The sequence below is a fragment of the Diplotaxodon limnothrissa genome, linkage group LG8 (assembly GCF_057381915.1).
Source record: "Diplotaxodon limnothrissa isolate DT_005_m linkage group LG8, D_limnothrissa_male_GT1.1, whole genome shotgun sequence".
NCBI lineage: Eukaryota > Metazoa > Chordata > Actinopteri > Cichliformes > Cichlidae > Diplotaxodon > Diplotaxodon limnothrissa.
The window spans coordinates 28,639,240-28,654,442 of record NC_140603.1 but is presented as its reverse complement, the minus strand read 5'-3'; the positions used below and the strand labels follow the sequence as shown (position 1 = coordinate 28,654,442).

General features: G+C 40.6%; 1 protein-coding gene across 1 annotated transcript in view; it reads left to right on the top strand.

Annotated features, from left to right (window-relative positions):
• The window catches only part of LOC146627126 (corticotropin-releasing hormone receptor 1), a 38,260-nt gene that overhangs the window by 22,109 nt on the left and 948 nt on the right, over positions 1-15,203 (top strand). The window contains exons 6-8 of the mRNA XM_085361061.1: positions 7,783-7,868; positions 8,692-8,827; positions 9,083-9,124. Coding sequence (XP_085217187.1) covers positions 7,783-7,868; positions 8,692-8,827; positions 9,083-9,124 — 264 coding nt within the window. The remainder of the gene's footprint in view (positions 1-7,782; positions 7,869-8,691; positions 8,828-9,082; positions 9,125-15,203) is intronic.

Genomic DNA, 15,203 nt, shown 5'->3' with positions numbered 1-15,203 from the left:
GCCTTTATTTGTCAGTTGCAGGTCTTTTGCCCACAACCGAGATGACAGACCTTGCCGACCGTACATACAATACAAACATCACATTGAGGAGACAGGTCAGGCTAGGTAGCGAGGAAAAAAGACATCGAAATGTGTAACACAAAAGGATAATACAGGAGTGCACAGATATCAACACACCATAGCACAATAAACACAGACAAGCAACATGGGAAAGAGTTCCAGTGTGTACATCTGATCTGGGACCGCTGCAATCTTTCGACTGCGCCTCCAACTGACCCGATGTCCACATCAGAGGGGAGGTAAGCGTTGGAGGTGGCGTTGGATCCGGGGTAGGAATGGGAAGGAACAGACTAAACACAGTCGTTATCAGGGTGTTTTGTTCAGCTCCAGCCTTGCAGCTGGCACCAAAGGGGTATCCACATAAGGGATGGTATTTTTTACTTTAGTGCGAACAGCTCATCTGAATTTCAAAGCAGTTCTACAGTCCAACACTGGTCTCTCAATCTCCCGTTGGAGAGCCGCGAGCTTCGCCATACTTGCGTTCTGTGACGTTGTCATTTCTTGTGCTCAAGGAGCCAATTTCTGAGAACTCACGGCAGTCCAATTTGCGCCCCGAGATGTTATTCCGAGCGAGCCCTTCCGAGATGTATCCAGTCTGCAGTCAGAGATCTTATTCTGAGTATTCACAGCAGCCGTAGCTTCTCCAAGATCTTATCCGTGCTGACTCAATGAGCCCATTTTGAGAAACTCACGCCTCTCCCATCGTTCCAATCCCAGCGGGCAGCCTTGTGGGGGTTTGAACAGCCGGTTCCGCTTTCTTAATTCTTCGATAAGTCAGGGCCAAGCCAGCTCCGATCAGCCAGAACCCTGTTACCATGGTTCCGAATAGGTAGATATCTTCAGCACTCAGGCTCACCCAAGCCCAAACTTCTCGTTGAGAAAGGGGTGTCAATTGCATTTAGGGACCAGTTGATCCAATCCATAATTCCTCTTTTAGGTTTTAGAGAACAGACTGTGTGAGAGTGTTCCAGGGAAAATACAAAAAAACCACGAGACTAGACAAGGACATAAGCAGGGAAGATAAGGGAGAGGAGAAAAAGTGTGTCCGCCTCCTCCGAGAGCCAAAGAGAGTGATGGAATGAAATTGTCTTACTTGGGATTATCTGGACATGAATAACAGGGGAGGTCCCAGGTCGACAGGCAGGTAAAAGAGAGGATCAGTGTACCCTTCGCACTTAATGTGTGCCCCGAATGTTCAAACAAACTCTGCACTCATTCCAGTCCTGAACCAAGCCAGCTTTCTTCTGATTGGTTGCCCCTCTGAAGCAAAACGTTTTAACAACAATTTGTTGGGGCAGGCAAACATGAGCCTTGGTCAGTGTTGGGTAGTAACAGAATACATGTGCCGGCGTTACGTATTTAAAATGCAAAATATGAAGAATTGTAAACAGTTACCATTTAAAAAGGTAGTATTCAGAATACAGTTACTTTGTTGAAATTAATGGATTACACGGCGGTCTTTTCCTGTTTCATATGTTAGGCTGTCCCCTCTCTATTTCTGATCATTTCACTCCAGTGGAAACCCAAACAAAACACGCATTAAGAGGCTCTAATGTCTGTGTCTCAATCTCGCGGCCCATGTCACCTCTACTGCGGCATAATGGCATAGCATGTATGAAGCATGTAAATATAATAATAACCACTGCAGCCAAAAAGAGTGTCTGACAAGCCCAGTTGTAAGTAAGCTATATTTATATACGCGCGGAATAGTTTTCTACACGAGATCGCTGCAAAAAGTGCAGCCTTACCTAATGTCCACCTACTGTTACTCATTTATATTAAGATTTAAATGTTGGTATTGGTATGGCGAGTGTCCTTCAGTAATGGTAATAAATCACACAGCAATAGTACATTCATGTAGTTGTAAAAAAGCATGGTAATATATTAAGTAATCCAAAGTATTCAGAATATGTTACTCTCATTGAGTAACATAACGGAATACATGGGGCATGTAATCTGTAATCTGTAGTGGAATACATTTTAAAAGTAACCTTCCCAACACTGTCTTTGGAAGACATAATAGAGCTTTACAATAAGCATTTAGTAGACTGAACATTTACTAATTAAAAAACAACAGTTCACTTAAATATATATAAGTAAAAGTTAGCAGATCTTATGTACAAATGCAGATGTTTTAAAGGTTAAATCATTTTGCACCATCTATAACTCTTGAGAGTGTAGCGTTTAAAGATAAAACGTAACACATATGAGCGAGAGTCAAGTTAAATAGAAGTACAGGCTTTAAGCATCATGTTGCCTTTACTGGGTTGTTTTTGGGCAGTGGGGTTGTTTAGCATTCCTTGTAGGATGCTGCAAGCCGGACTGAGATGGTTTGGGTCGTTTTTTTGCCCATTTTTGGTTTCGAGTATTCTGAAACCTGAGCTATGAGCTCACAGAGATGAGTTATCCATTCTCAAACCTCCGTATTTGAAACTTAACATTTTGGCCCTGTTGGATTTGAAAGTCCACTTGAACAGGATATATATGAGATAATATTAGGAGAAGCAGAATAGGTCTTGTTTAACTGAAGGATCAGATTATTTCCTCCCCCTCTACAGTCCACGTCTTCACACACTGTCACTGTTTGATCACGTCTTTGCTCAGTTTTGACTTTTTTGTCCCTGCTGGCTCTCGACTGGTCGAGTGACCTCCCCACCCAACATCCAAAACAGCACACCCTTATCCTCTCTTCTTTGAAAAAAAAAGGAAAAATCATCTCTTCAAGAGGCTCTTTACTGTGTTCGCTCCTGCTTTACTCGCCCCTGGAGCACATATCTGTCTGCTCTAATATCTCTCTGCTACTTTCCCTGAAATTTCTCCAGTCTTCCTTACAATGGCATGTTCTTGCGGGCTTTTATCTCTGTGCCCAGCACTTAATCCGACAGGGTGAACATGTGGTCACCAGGAAATTCGTGGTCTGCTCTCTGAGGGTGTTGCGTCGGTGGACTCTCCAGGTATCATCACCAGCGGCTCTTAATATCAGCAATAAAGTAATGTCCTGCCTTAATGAAGGAATCTGGTATGTTATTAAAAATTGCATGAGCTTAGTTAGACCAATAGAGTGCAGGGTCCCTGAGAGGCTGCCATACATCTGTTCGAGCCAAGGTCGGGTCAAACCGGCCCTGGAAAGTATTCCTATGTCTATTTTTACTCCCATGTGACATATTTCACACTTATTTCACAAGCTATTGATTTTGTCATTCGTCACACAGTGGAAAAATAATCTCAAGAAGCACTTTAGATACACAAAGAACATTTTTTAAGCAAGATTAAAGGAGAATGTAGGCATTATGTTAGATTTCTCTCTGTGCCAGTAAAGCCTCCTGTTTAACTAAAGCCTTAAACAGCTTAGTGCCTTATCGACATAGAGCTCCTTGTTGTACAGAAGCTGTTAACGTTGACTGACGTGTACTTCAACACCATCAACACGCACACTCTGTTTATTTTGAGTCATCTCCATCCTGCTGCCATAAAGGGTGGAAGAAGAAATCATTTTACTTGTGTGTAAAAGCAGCAGAAGCCCCGTATTGAAACACTAAAACTATCATCAGCTAAAAGTGATTAAAATCTATAATAAAAATAAAAATAAACTGTCAGTGTGTTTTAACGTGTAGCATTTCACAGCTGTGATGGATGGAGTTTAATTAGTATGTAGTTAGTGGGTACATTATGTAGCCGTATCATGTGTTAATGATAAAGGTCTACATCACCCAACAAGACTCCAGCTTCCCACATGATCTTGAAGTGGATAAGCAGAAGAGGATGGATGGATGGATGACCCCAACCGGTCGCAGCAGATGGCCCCGCCCCTCCCTGAGCCTGGTTCTGCCGGAGGTTTCTTCCTGTTAAAAGGAAGTTTTTCCTTCCCACTGTCGCCAAAGAGCTTGCTCATAGGGGGTCATATGATTGTTGGGTTTTTCTCTGTATCTATGAAGCGCCTTGAGGCGACTTTTGTTGTGATTTGGCGCTATATAAATAAAATTGAATTGAAATTGAATTGAATTGGATGGATGGATGATAAGGAGATATTAAATAAGAAGGAGATCTGGGAATCTGGGTGAAGTCTGATCTGCCAAAGGCGGCCGTTGACCTGTGCCTGTGCATAGTATGTTTTTCAGGAGGGAAAAACCTTTTTAAACCTTGTTTTGGTGCAAAGACGCCAAACTTCTGAAACGCTTTTTATTGGCTCTTATTAGTGATTCTTTACTTTCATGTCATAATCCTACAGTTTTCTTGAGTTAAGCATTGGATCCTTTAATATTTCTCTGTTCGGGTTTGTACAGGATTTAGTTTTATTGCTTTTAAAGCCCTCTAAGTTTCTGATTATTGTGAGGGTGAGGTTTGATTCATGTTCTGTTTTCATTATCATTGTAGTAACTTTACACTTTAGTTCCTGTTTTATTATGTGAGTTTTCAGTGCTTAGTGCTGACTGTTATATTGTTCAAGGGTTAGTTTGTGCAGCTTTGTGTGCAGTCTTGGGTTATTCGATGCCACTCGTGGTTATATAACAAACTCCATTTTGGACATTATTGTCATGAACTTCTCCTCAGCTTTTAAAACTCATCTTTTATTTCATTTTTTTGTCACCTGCATTCTGCATTTGGGTCCAACAATCCACATCCTTGTTTAACATCTACATGCTCCCACTGGCACAGATTATAAACAACAACAAAATAAACTATCACAGCTATGCAGATGACACACAAATATATATCACAATGTCACCAGGAGACCGAGGCCCTGTACAGGCTCTTGGTAAATGCATTGAGGAAATTAATGACTGGTTGTGCCACAATTTTCTCCAGCTAAACAAAAACAAAACTGAAGTAATAGTCTTTGGCGCCAAAGAAAAACGATTACAGGTCACCAGAGAACTTCAATCTATACATCTAAAAACCACAAACCAGGCGAGAAATTTGGGTGTAGTGATGGATGCAGACCTAAACTTAGAAAAACACATTAAGACAATAACAAAGTCAGCTTACTATCACCTCAAGAATATATCAAGGATAAAAGATCTGATGTCTCAACAGGACCTGGAAAAACTAGTCCATGCATTCATCTTTAGTAGGCTTGATTACTGTAACAGCATCTTTACAGGTCTACCTAAAAAATCAGTCAGACAACTACAGCTCATTCAGAACTCTGCTGCTCGAGTCCTCACTAAGACCAAAAAAGTGGACCACATCAGTCCAGCTCTGAGGTCCTTACACTGGCTGCCTGTCCGTCAGAGGATAGACTTTAAAGTTCTGATGCTGGTCTATAAAGCTCTGAATGGTTTAGGACCAAAATACATCAATGACCTCCTGACCCAGTATGAACCATCCAGATCCCTCAGGTCATCTGGATCCGGTCTTTTATCAGTTCCCAGAGTCAGAACCAGACACGGAGAAGCTGCATTCAGCTTTTATGCTCCTTATATCTGGAACAAACTCCCAGAAAGCCTCAGATCAGCTGAAACACTCAGTTTATTTAAATCCAGGTTGAAGACTCACCTGTTCTCAGCTGCATTTGAATAAAGCACCAAATCCACACTTTAAGCTTAAATTTCAAAACTTACATTTAACTACTGATTTTATCTACTGTTCTGATTTTATCTGTTTTGATTTTATATACTGTTTTGTTTGTTTGTTTGTTTGTTTGTTAATTAGTTAGTTAGTTTATTTGCTTGTTTTAATCAATTTTAAATCATGCTTTTTATTTGTTCTTGTTTCTAATGTCTCTGTAAAGCACTTTGAATCACCTTGTTGTTGAATTGTGCTATACAAATAAACTTGCCTTGCCTTGCCTTGCCTTGCCTTACAACAGCCCAGTGATCTTTAAAGCTAAACATATGCCCCTTTACCCCATTCACTTAGATGGGGACTTCAAAATATTTGTTTTTCTTCTAGAAGCACTTTGTCATCATCGGTGCTTGATATTCAGTAGCTGAAAAGAAAGTACTAGTGAAGGTGCATCAAAAAATGTACCAAAGTACATGACCTCAACAAGTATATGCAAGTACATTTGCAACTGGACATATTAATCTGTGTTAATGCACTGACCTGCCCAGCTACCATTCTTTCAATGGCACTAAATGTTTGTGTATAACTTTTAAATGTGAAATGTAACAAACTGCCAGCCATTGGCAGTGAATGAGTTAAACCCATTGACTCATTCACTGCAATTGACGGCTATAGACGTCAATGGCAGTGAATGAGTTAATCAGGAATTGAAAACCTGCCTAAAGTCCACAAACAGCATGTCGTGTCACGCTGGTGTCTGCACATTTTAAAGCTTCAGCTTCAGACCTTGCTTGGATGAGATGTTAGCATTAGCAGAGCTTGGTTATTAAGCTGTATTCATAAACTGCACAGGTAATGACACAGGTACAGACTTGTGATCATAACTGCCATATTATTGGACAGATAACTGATTATGGTACTACAAACTGGGAATGGGCCTCATTAAGCAGCTAGCACATCTAATACCCTTCTCCACATCCTTTTGGTAAACCCCATATCAATCTAGATATTTAAGCTTCTTTACCATGCATATGGCTGTTGCTGCTTCTGCAAGAAGCTTTGCAACCCACGTTCTATCAGGTCCCTCCTCTTCACACCATGCCTGACTACCTCAGTCTCATCGATGTCATTGTTGCCTGCTCTGTACCACCGCTGTCCCTGCCTTAGGCCTTCCACACATGTTTGTGGAACGTGATCCTTGCAGCACAGCCGGATATAAATTACCGTAGATGGAATAGCAATCATATTTTGACTCTACTGATCTTGACAGAAATACAGTCAAGTGGTCCAGTTGAGTGACCCCAATTAACTGAGGTGAAGCCTAGCAGGCAAAGCCAGGCTGTAAACATGTTTATTTCTGCAGTAAAGTTGGGCATTTTAATACACAAGTCTATGGGGACCGATTTGCTCTTGGAGCCAGCCTCAAATGGCCATTTGTCAGCCCCAGAGTTGGCAGTTTGAGCAGCATGCCAAAGCACAAGTGAATTGCAACAACACATACTGTATGTTTTGAAGGAAACGTGATTTGCATGTGGGACATATTCTCTGCAAAACAAAAATTCACCACAAAAATGGCTTATAATCTTATAGGTGAGTCCTGTGTTTGCAAAGAACAGCTCACATTCCTTTGGTTCACCTTCCCTGACTAATTTTTAAATGTAAGGTTTTAATGTGGTTTTGTTTTTTGTTTTTTTTTAACTTTGAAAAAACCACAAAGGTAATAATCTATATTAATGCAACACTTCTGTAGTTCTGACTCTATCTACTGCACAACAAGTATGCCCTGGGTGCTAATGAAGAAACCTTGAACCTCAGTGAGCAGCAGTCAATAATGTCAGAAAATGAGGTTTAAAATCATTTTAAAAGCCATTTAAAGGAAAACGAAAGGTGAAAGGGGTTAAGCAATATGAAGAGCACATCAATGAGGAGTAGATGGAAACAAAATAACCTTTCTCTGACACTGACACGCACTGTAAAGCCTTCATAAAGAGGTTCACATTGATTTACAGGACCTTTATTTATTTCAGATGAGATTAGTCCATATCATTTAAAAAAAAGAAAAACATTAAGGATGAAACTATCACAAAATATACAGACACTTGTTCCAGTATTTACCCACCAGACACCATATTACCCAGTCAGAATAAAAGAGATAAAATTCAGATAAAATTTCCTACATAATCAGTACCATGCTTACTTTGTTTGATTTCTCCACAGATCAATTTCATTTTCCTCTTCAACATCGTACGAATCCTGATGACCAAACTGCGAGCCTCTACGACATCAGAGACAATCCAGTACAGGTGAACTGAACGTTACCTGCTGTGAAAACACTTCCTCATTGTAGTGTGGGGTTTTTTTTTTATACCACTTGCTTTTGCTTCTACCTGTTATAGAAAATGTGTTCCTTGGCAAGTCTGCCAACTACATTAGCCAGTTTTAGAGACACATTAGGAAGTTGGAAGTTTGAAGACTTAATTTGCAGGTTTTCCATTCAGGAAATCTTCTTTCATGTCCTTTTGGATCATCTGTGTCTCTTTCCTTTGCTTTCTTTTATTTGATAATTTATTTGATTTTTTTTTTTTCACTTGTTTTCACTTTCGCTGTGAAAAACAACTAAAAATAATGTGATTATGTTTGGCTTGGTTTGGGCACTAAGAAGGATTTGGTTTGGTTTTGCCACTAAAACTGACTTGGTTAGGTTTGGTGCAAAAGCCTAAATATTTAGCCACTAAAAATCTGGTTGGTTTAATGTACTAAATAGTATTTAGTCAGGTTTAGACAGCAAAAACTGGGTAAGGCTAGGTTTGAGTGAATGGTTTGGGTTAAAACATGCCCCTTCACAATAAAACCCTGCACGCTGAATGTCTAGTTGAGAGTGACTTATTCTTCTCAGTAATTCCACTGGACAGTAAAGGACACCTTGTGTGTAAATGAGCCATGCTATTGTGAAAAAGCCACGAACTGAATGTGCTCTGCTGTACCTGAAGCATAGAGACCCTGGATCTTAGTCACGATTTACACTTAATCCTCAGTCAGGTAAAAGGATCCAAAAAGAGCCTTTAACACACAGTGAGCTGAGCCTGTCCGTCATGGTTGTCTGATCTGTGGTTTCTTCGCCTGCAGGAAAGCCGTGAAGGCCACGCTCGTCCTTCTCCCCCTCCTGGGAATCACCTATATGCTGTTTTTTGTCAACCCAGGGGAAGATGAGATCTCTCAAATCGTCTTCATCTACTTCAACTCCTTCTTGGAATCCTTCCAGGTACAATTTGTTTAAACAGTGGAGCCTTTCAGAGACAATCAGAGTATAATGACATTTGTGTGGGTGGATTTCTTTTTTTTGGGGGGGGGGATAAAGAGTAATTGTAATGATGGGACTGGGAAATGATTAAATGAATGTGTGTGATAAGCTGCTGTGTATATGTGATTAATCCAGGATCACAGCGCTGATGTTTTGGATGGCTTCCTCTTTGTTCATGTTTTGTCCTTTCTTTATCTCTCCCTTCCTCTCACACAGGGTTTCTTTGTGTCAGTATTTTACTGCTTCCTAAACAGCGAGGTAAGCAGAATCACACCGCCTTATTGATTTAACATTTTAAAGCCCCCACCCCCTTTTGCTTTAGACACTTATTTATATCTCCCCGTCTTCAGGCGGCTCCACTCGCCGTTTCGGTGGCTGCATGTTCCTATGTGTGTTTTTTTGCAGGGAGCAGAGTGATAAAGCTCGAAGCACTTATATTCAGGGCACAATTAAGACTTGTCATGTGCCGACATAAGTGACATCACTCGCTACACTTTATGACAGTGTCAGCCCTAATTTGGTTTCATGGCGAAATCAGGGGTGAAACCCTCTGAAAATAGAACTCCAGTATTAATATGCAAGCACGGAGGAATGCTACTTTATGTTTGATACGCTCATTGTTTAATATTAATATTAGTCATAGTTTTAGCATTTTAATTGGTATCTGCTCCATAGAAAAAATCACATTTAACACATTTAAGTCTTTGCACATTTTAAGCAGTAAGTAGTAACAAATGTATAAAGTGTTGCTCCTTTCCTGTTCCTTCCTTCCTACAAGAACAGTCCTCATTGCCTCTTTGCACCATCTGCAGATGTTTCCTCGCGGCTTACGAGCGTGCTGGCAGTTGTTTCTCTGTTTCTTTTACACGATACAAGCAGAACAAAATAGATAGCAGAAGTGAAACAGATGCTGCAGCTGAGGCCGGTGAGCTTTAGGCTGATGCAGATCTGTCAAATCAAGAAAGACTATATTTAGAGTGTGCAGCCCTGCTAGCAGCTATGTGGTGCTTTGCAGATCAGCACAGTGGTGCCTTACTGCTAACACCAGCATGCTAACCTGCTGATGTTCACTGTTTATTTCAGGGCATGAGCGTTAAACACAAAGTCTAGCTGTGGCTTGATGTTTTGAAGGTGAACTGATGATGAAACTGGCTTAAAGGGGGCGCTAGATGATTCCTATGGGAATAAAGAACATCTGTACAGATTAGCTGTATTTACTGTAATAGATCTAAATACTGTTTCTAAATAAATTTTAAAAAAAGCAAAACGCAAGTAGTTCAAACAGCAACATCCCAGCAGCTGTGCCTAAAACAGACACGTTAACGCCCAGGTCAAAACTGGTTGCTGTATATTAGTTTTGACAGATGCTGACCTTGTTTTCATTTACAAAAGAGGTTCAGCAGCAAATATCTGTCAGATCACTGCAATGAAGAAATCTTTATGTCTTTACTAAATGGGTGTAAATAGATGGCTACACAACGTGGACCTTGTTTGGTAGATTACAAACATGTCTGGGATGTTTTTTGCTGAAAAACATCAGCAGCTCATGCACGACTCCGACTGTACCTATTTATTGCATCATGACAGCTGTAACGTTTCAAGCACACCTGCACTTGATCAGACGAACTTTCTTGTGTGCACTGTCACAAACATCGCCCCCTGTGCCCCAATGTCAGCATTATAAACTCATGGTGTGGCTGAATTACTGTCAGGATCAGTTAGCTCAGCAAGTAAAAGACTCGGGAGAGAGGCTGACAGTTTAAGTTGCTCGTGTGGGGTTTTGTTCTTGACTTTCTTAATCTAAAGTCCAACATGGACATCGAGGCAAAGTTCAAGGAGCAGACAGCGAGGCTTCACGCCCAAACTTGACAGATCTTCTGTGTTTGAACTACTGCATGTTTTAGAGCTAATGTGACTTCTGGACGACCTCAGTGGGTTTTGTAATACTATTTTGGCAGCTACATGGAGCTGAGTTTTGCAGAGGGAGAGAGATGTTGGGTGGATAACTGTAGATATTACCTGAAAAACATTTTTAGATTGAACCACCACTGGCAGTTTCTCTGTCTTGTCTGAAAAACAGAATCAGAGATATTGTAGGCTCGACATTATAGTTGGTTGTTCTGGTAAAGGGGAATTTGTGTTGTTGTTTGTTTGTTTGTTTGTTTGATTGATTTTATTGCCTAGAATAAAACAGAGCAGACAAAGCATTCTCAGTCGAGCTTCAAGGATCCTGATCGCTTTCTCAGCCGACTGGTCTGTGGGGAAGACAGCTGATGAGAAGTGTTGTTTAATTTATTTATTTTTTAAACAGGCTTTGGTAATTCTATTCTATGCATGTGGAGTAGAAACCCATTTTGTAACCAATTTAGTTTTCAATCAGATGTTGCTTTAAAAAATTAAACCTGGCATTTTGTTTCTTTATTGGAATACTAGAGTAACTGGGCGATAACAACAATGTGTACAGTTCAAAATTTAAAAGCAAATAGTAAGAAGAGAGCTGCCCAAAAAATGAGTATTAAGTATTGAAATCTTTAGGTACACTCAAAGCAGTTTGTGGCACAACCTCTTCCTCTTCTTTATGAGAGAGAGGATAGCTAGCGTTGCATTATTAGCTTTTGATTTTGCCTTTGTGTCCTCAGCCCAACTTGAAACTGAATATTTTTTGTGTCATGCTGAACAATTTTAGGCCACTTCATTCTGTTTTTGTCCTCACTGTGAGCAGATCACCTTAAATTACCAGCACTGAGAGGCATTAATAAATTGGTGGCTGTGGCTCAGGTGGCAGAGCACTTGTTGTTTGATTGCAGGTTGAGTGATTTAATTCCTGGCCTTGGACTCAATAGATGGCTTTTAGGCCGTTCACTTCTGTAATCAATATCGAGCTACGGTTAATTGAAAAGCAAACTGTAGTCTCTTCTGTCAGAGAATGCAGCTTTTAGCAACTCAGATTTTCTCTGGTTTTGTTGTAAATTTCCGTGTTTGCTTATTGAAGCAAAAGGTTGAACACTTCACACTTTTTTTCTGGCATTTTGTGAACTAAATGATCATTTATTAAGAAAGCAAGAGAAAAAAAATGACAGGTTAATGAAAAAAATATTTGCAGCTCCTGTAATATGAAAAGTGAAATGCGTGTGTGTGTGTGTCACGGGCTGCGATGGCAAAGACCGTGGAGTTGCAGTGAAAGTAGGGCCCAAATGCGAGACTCTGTGTGAAGGACAGTGGATTTATTGACAGGGGGTGGAAAACACACAACTATATACAAAATCCCAGCACTGTGGTCCCGTGGCGATTCTCCCTGAATCCCACACAGTGCAGATGTTCATGAAAGGTGAAACAGTGGCGACTCCAAAAACTCCCACACTCCGCTCCAGATTCCTGGTAACATAGACACATACAGGTTAGCAGGGAATCTACGTTCTCAAAGGTTTATACCAAGTCCACAGCTGTACTGACGAGTTCTGACTCAAGGATGCAGTGTCGGCCTCAGCTCAGCTACAGTCTTAAATGCCGCTCCCTTGACGAGCGTAATCTGCTGCAGCTGGCAGAGGACGACGAGCGGCAGGTGTGGCTGTCTCTAGAGCAGAAACACTTCCAGGTTCGCAGTCTCCTCAGCACACCAAAACCTCTGGAAGCTCACACGGAAAAACATGGAGAGAAAACCAAAACACCACATGGAAAATATAAACATAAACATACACTAAAATACATGAGCCCTGGGTCCCTAGACCCAGGCCATGACAGTGTGGGTGTAATTTTTATCAGATTTGACTGATAGCTTTCACAGCAAAGACCATCATCACAATGTGACTGGTGCCCCAAAATGACGGGAAGTCCACACCCATTAGTTTAGTTTAGACTCCACATTATGAAGCCTCAGTGTTAGCACTTTGGGGTTTTTTGGAGACAGAAGTGACCATATTTGCATCCTGAAACTGTATGGATGTGACACTGACACACAGACTAAATATTTCAGTTTCACTCACCAAAACTGAAGCCCAGACTTCTTGGGCTATATTTATCACACATCAAGCCGGATCATTTCTTGCTTTTAGGCTCCACAAGGCAACAAAAGCACAAACCCGATGGAGAGGTCGAGTTCAGTGATGCAGATTAGACACATGACAGCCTATGGACCTTTGATGAACACACATATGGCTTATGAATGCTAATTAAGTTTGCTGTGGTGTGTTTCCGCCGAATGTTTGGTTACTAGCGTAACTGCGGTTCTCTGAAAACTAAGAGACTGCAGTTTGAAAGAGAATTCAGCAAATACATCACGTGCCACCTTTTCATGTAAATAAGGTCACTTGGAAAAAATAATAATGCCAGTGTCAGCATTCAAAACCAATGGGTGATGTAATCGTGGCTATGCCCACTTTAAGCGCTAAAGTTGTTTTAATTAAGGAAGAAACTATCCAAAGAGGCCAAAGTGTATTTTTGTATGAGACTGTAATCATCTATGGGGACTGATTCATTTGAAGACAGCCTCAAGTGGCCGCTAGAGGAACTGCAGTTTTGGCTTTATTTTTTCAGCCCGGAGTTTGTAGTTTAAAAAGCCTACTCCTGCTTCCAAAATAGCAAAGAAATTTAGAAAATCTCATAAAATTTGTGTTCATGTAGAATTTCATCCTTCACAGCAGGAAGCCACCTGAGAAATGGCTAATGATTTGGTACGTCACAGTGTTTAGATGGACTGTTCTATTATGCTCTCCAAAGTCTCAATCAATACCTTTATTGCTGAAGAGACCATAGCCGTGCCACCTGAGCCACAAACTAGGCATAAAGGTAAACCTGCAGGATCATAACCTGATTTAGCTTCAGAGCCCGGCGTCATTTGACAGAACAATCATTACCTAACGAGTTATTCCTTGACTCGCTTGTAGATGTAATATCAGCTGACTGCTTGCCCTTTGGTACCGTCCCACACTGTGATAGCCGACTGAATGATGAACGACTGTCTCATCATGAACAGTGTTGTAGCTGCAATGAGGAGCTTAACCAGCATGTGCAGCCTACACAGGGTATTGATTTAGTGTTTTGTTACAGGCTGAGGGTAGCAGGGAAAAGCAGGGGGGAAAATGAAAGAGATGAACAAAGGATACCCACAGTCACATACAGGAGAAACGGAAAACATTTGGAGCAAAAACATCTGTAGAGGATTAAATGATCCTACTTTGGGCCACATGACCCAAGTGAAACACAATGGTGGTCAGTTATCTGACAGTCTGCCCTGTAAAGTCTAAAGCTGTGTGTTAAAGTAATGCTCTGTGGTTCACATTTTCGATTAGCGAAAGATAAGAATTGTGATTGTGGAGGTGGACAGAAATGGGACACATGGGGCGATTGATTTTTGGATTGATTGATTGATGGTCCCGTTTTAATCATCGTTAAAATAATTTATAGCCAGTTGTCACCGTATAGTATATGAAACATATGAGCTGAGGGCCATAAATGTGACTGTACAGTGCAGAGACTGCTATATGTATATGCACAGTACTGTCAAACAGTTTTTTTAATATTTTGGGAAAATGTGAAATATGTGTAGCAATGACACATATATAAACATACATGGAAACACATGCCTATAGATGCCTATATTAGGCAAAAAAAAGTTTTATTATTCTAGCCCTGCGAGAGACTGTGCAGGGTGTACCCTGCCTCTCGCCCTAAGTCAGCTAATTTCTTTAAGTAGTCTTCAGAAATGGTTCTCAAGGACGTCTGAAGGTCATGCTGAGCTCTTCTTTGGATGTTTGCTGTTCGCTGCTTTAATAATGTTGAGGTCTGGGCTCTGGGCTTTTTCATCCAGGTATGCTCTGGTTTCTTAGAGCCAAGTGCACTACATATGATTGAGTTGTTGAGTTATTGAGTTATTTTTTCCCCCAAAAAAATAATAAATTGCATGATACATTTTTAAGCAAAAAATGCAAAAAAAAAATGTCTGATGTTGCAAATAATACACAAATGTAAATTCAGATATGCAAATTATTAGTTCTTTTTTTTGTAATTTTGCAATTATTACATTGTTTAGTCTTTAAAGGGTTGACAGCATGTTTGTGATCGTTGTTTTCTGGAGAATGAAGCTGCTGCCAATCAGAAACTTTCCATGTTGTGTTGTATGATGTATCAAAATCTGATTTTATTTTTCTGCATTCAGAATTTCATCAATTTTGAGAAGATCTCCAACACCACTGGCTGGAATACAGCCCCAAACCATGATAAAGTCTCCACTGTGTTTTACAGATGGCTGTAGACACTCAGCCGTACCTCTGTTGTTGCAGCTCTCTCCTGATCTCGTCTGTATTTACTGGCTGTGATTTTAGCCAAAAATCTCCCTCAA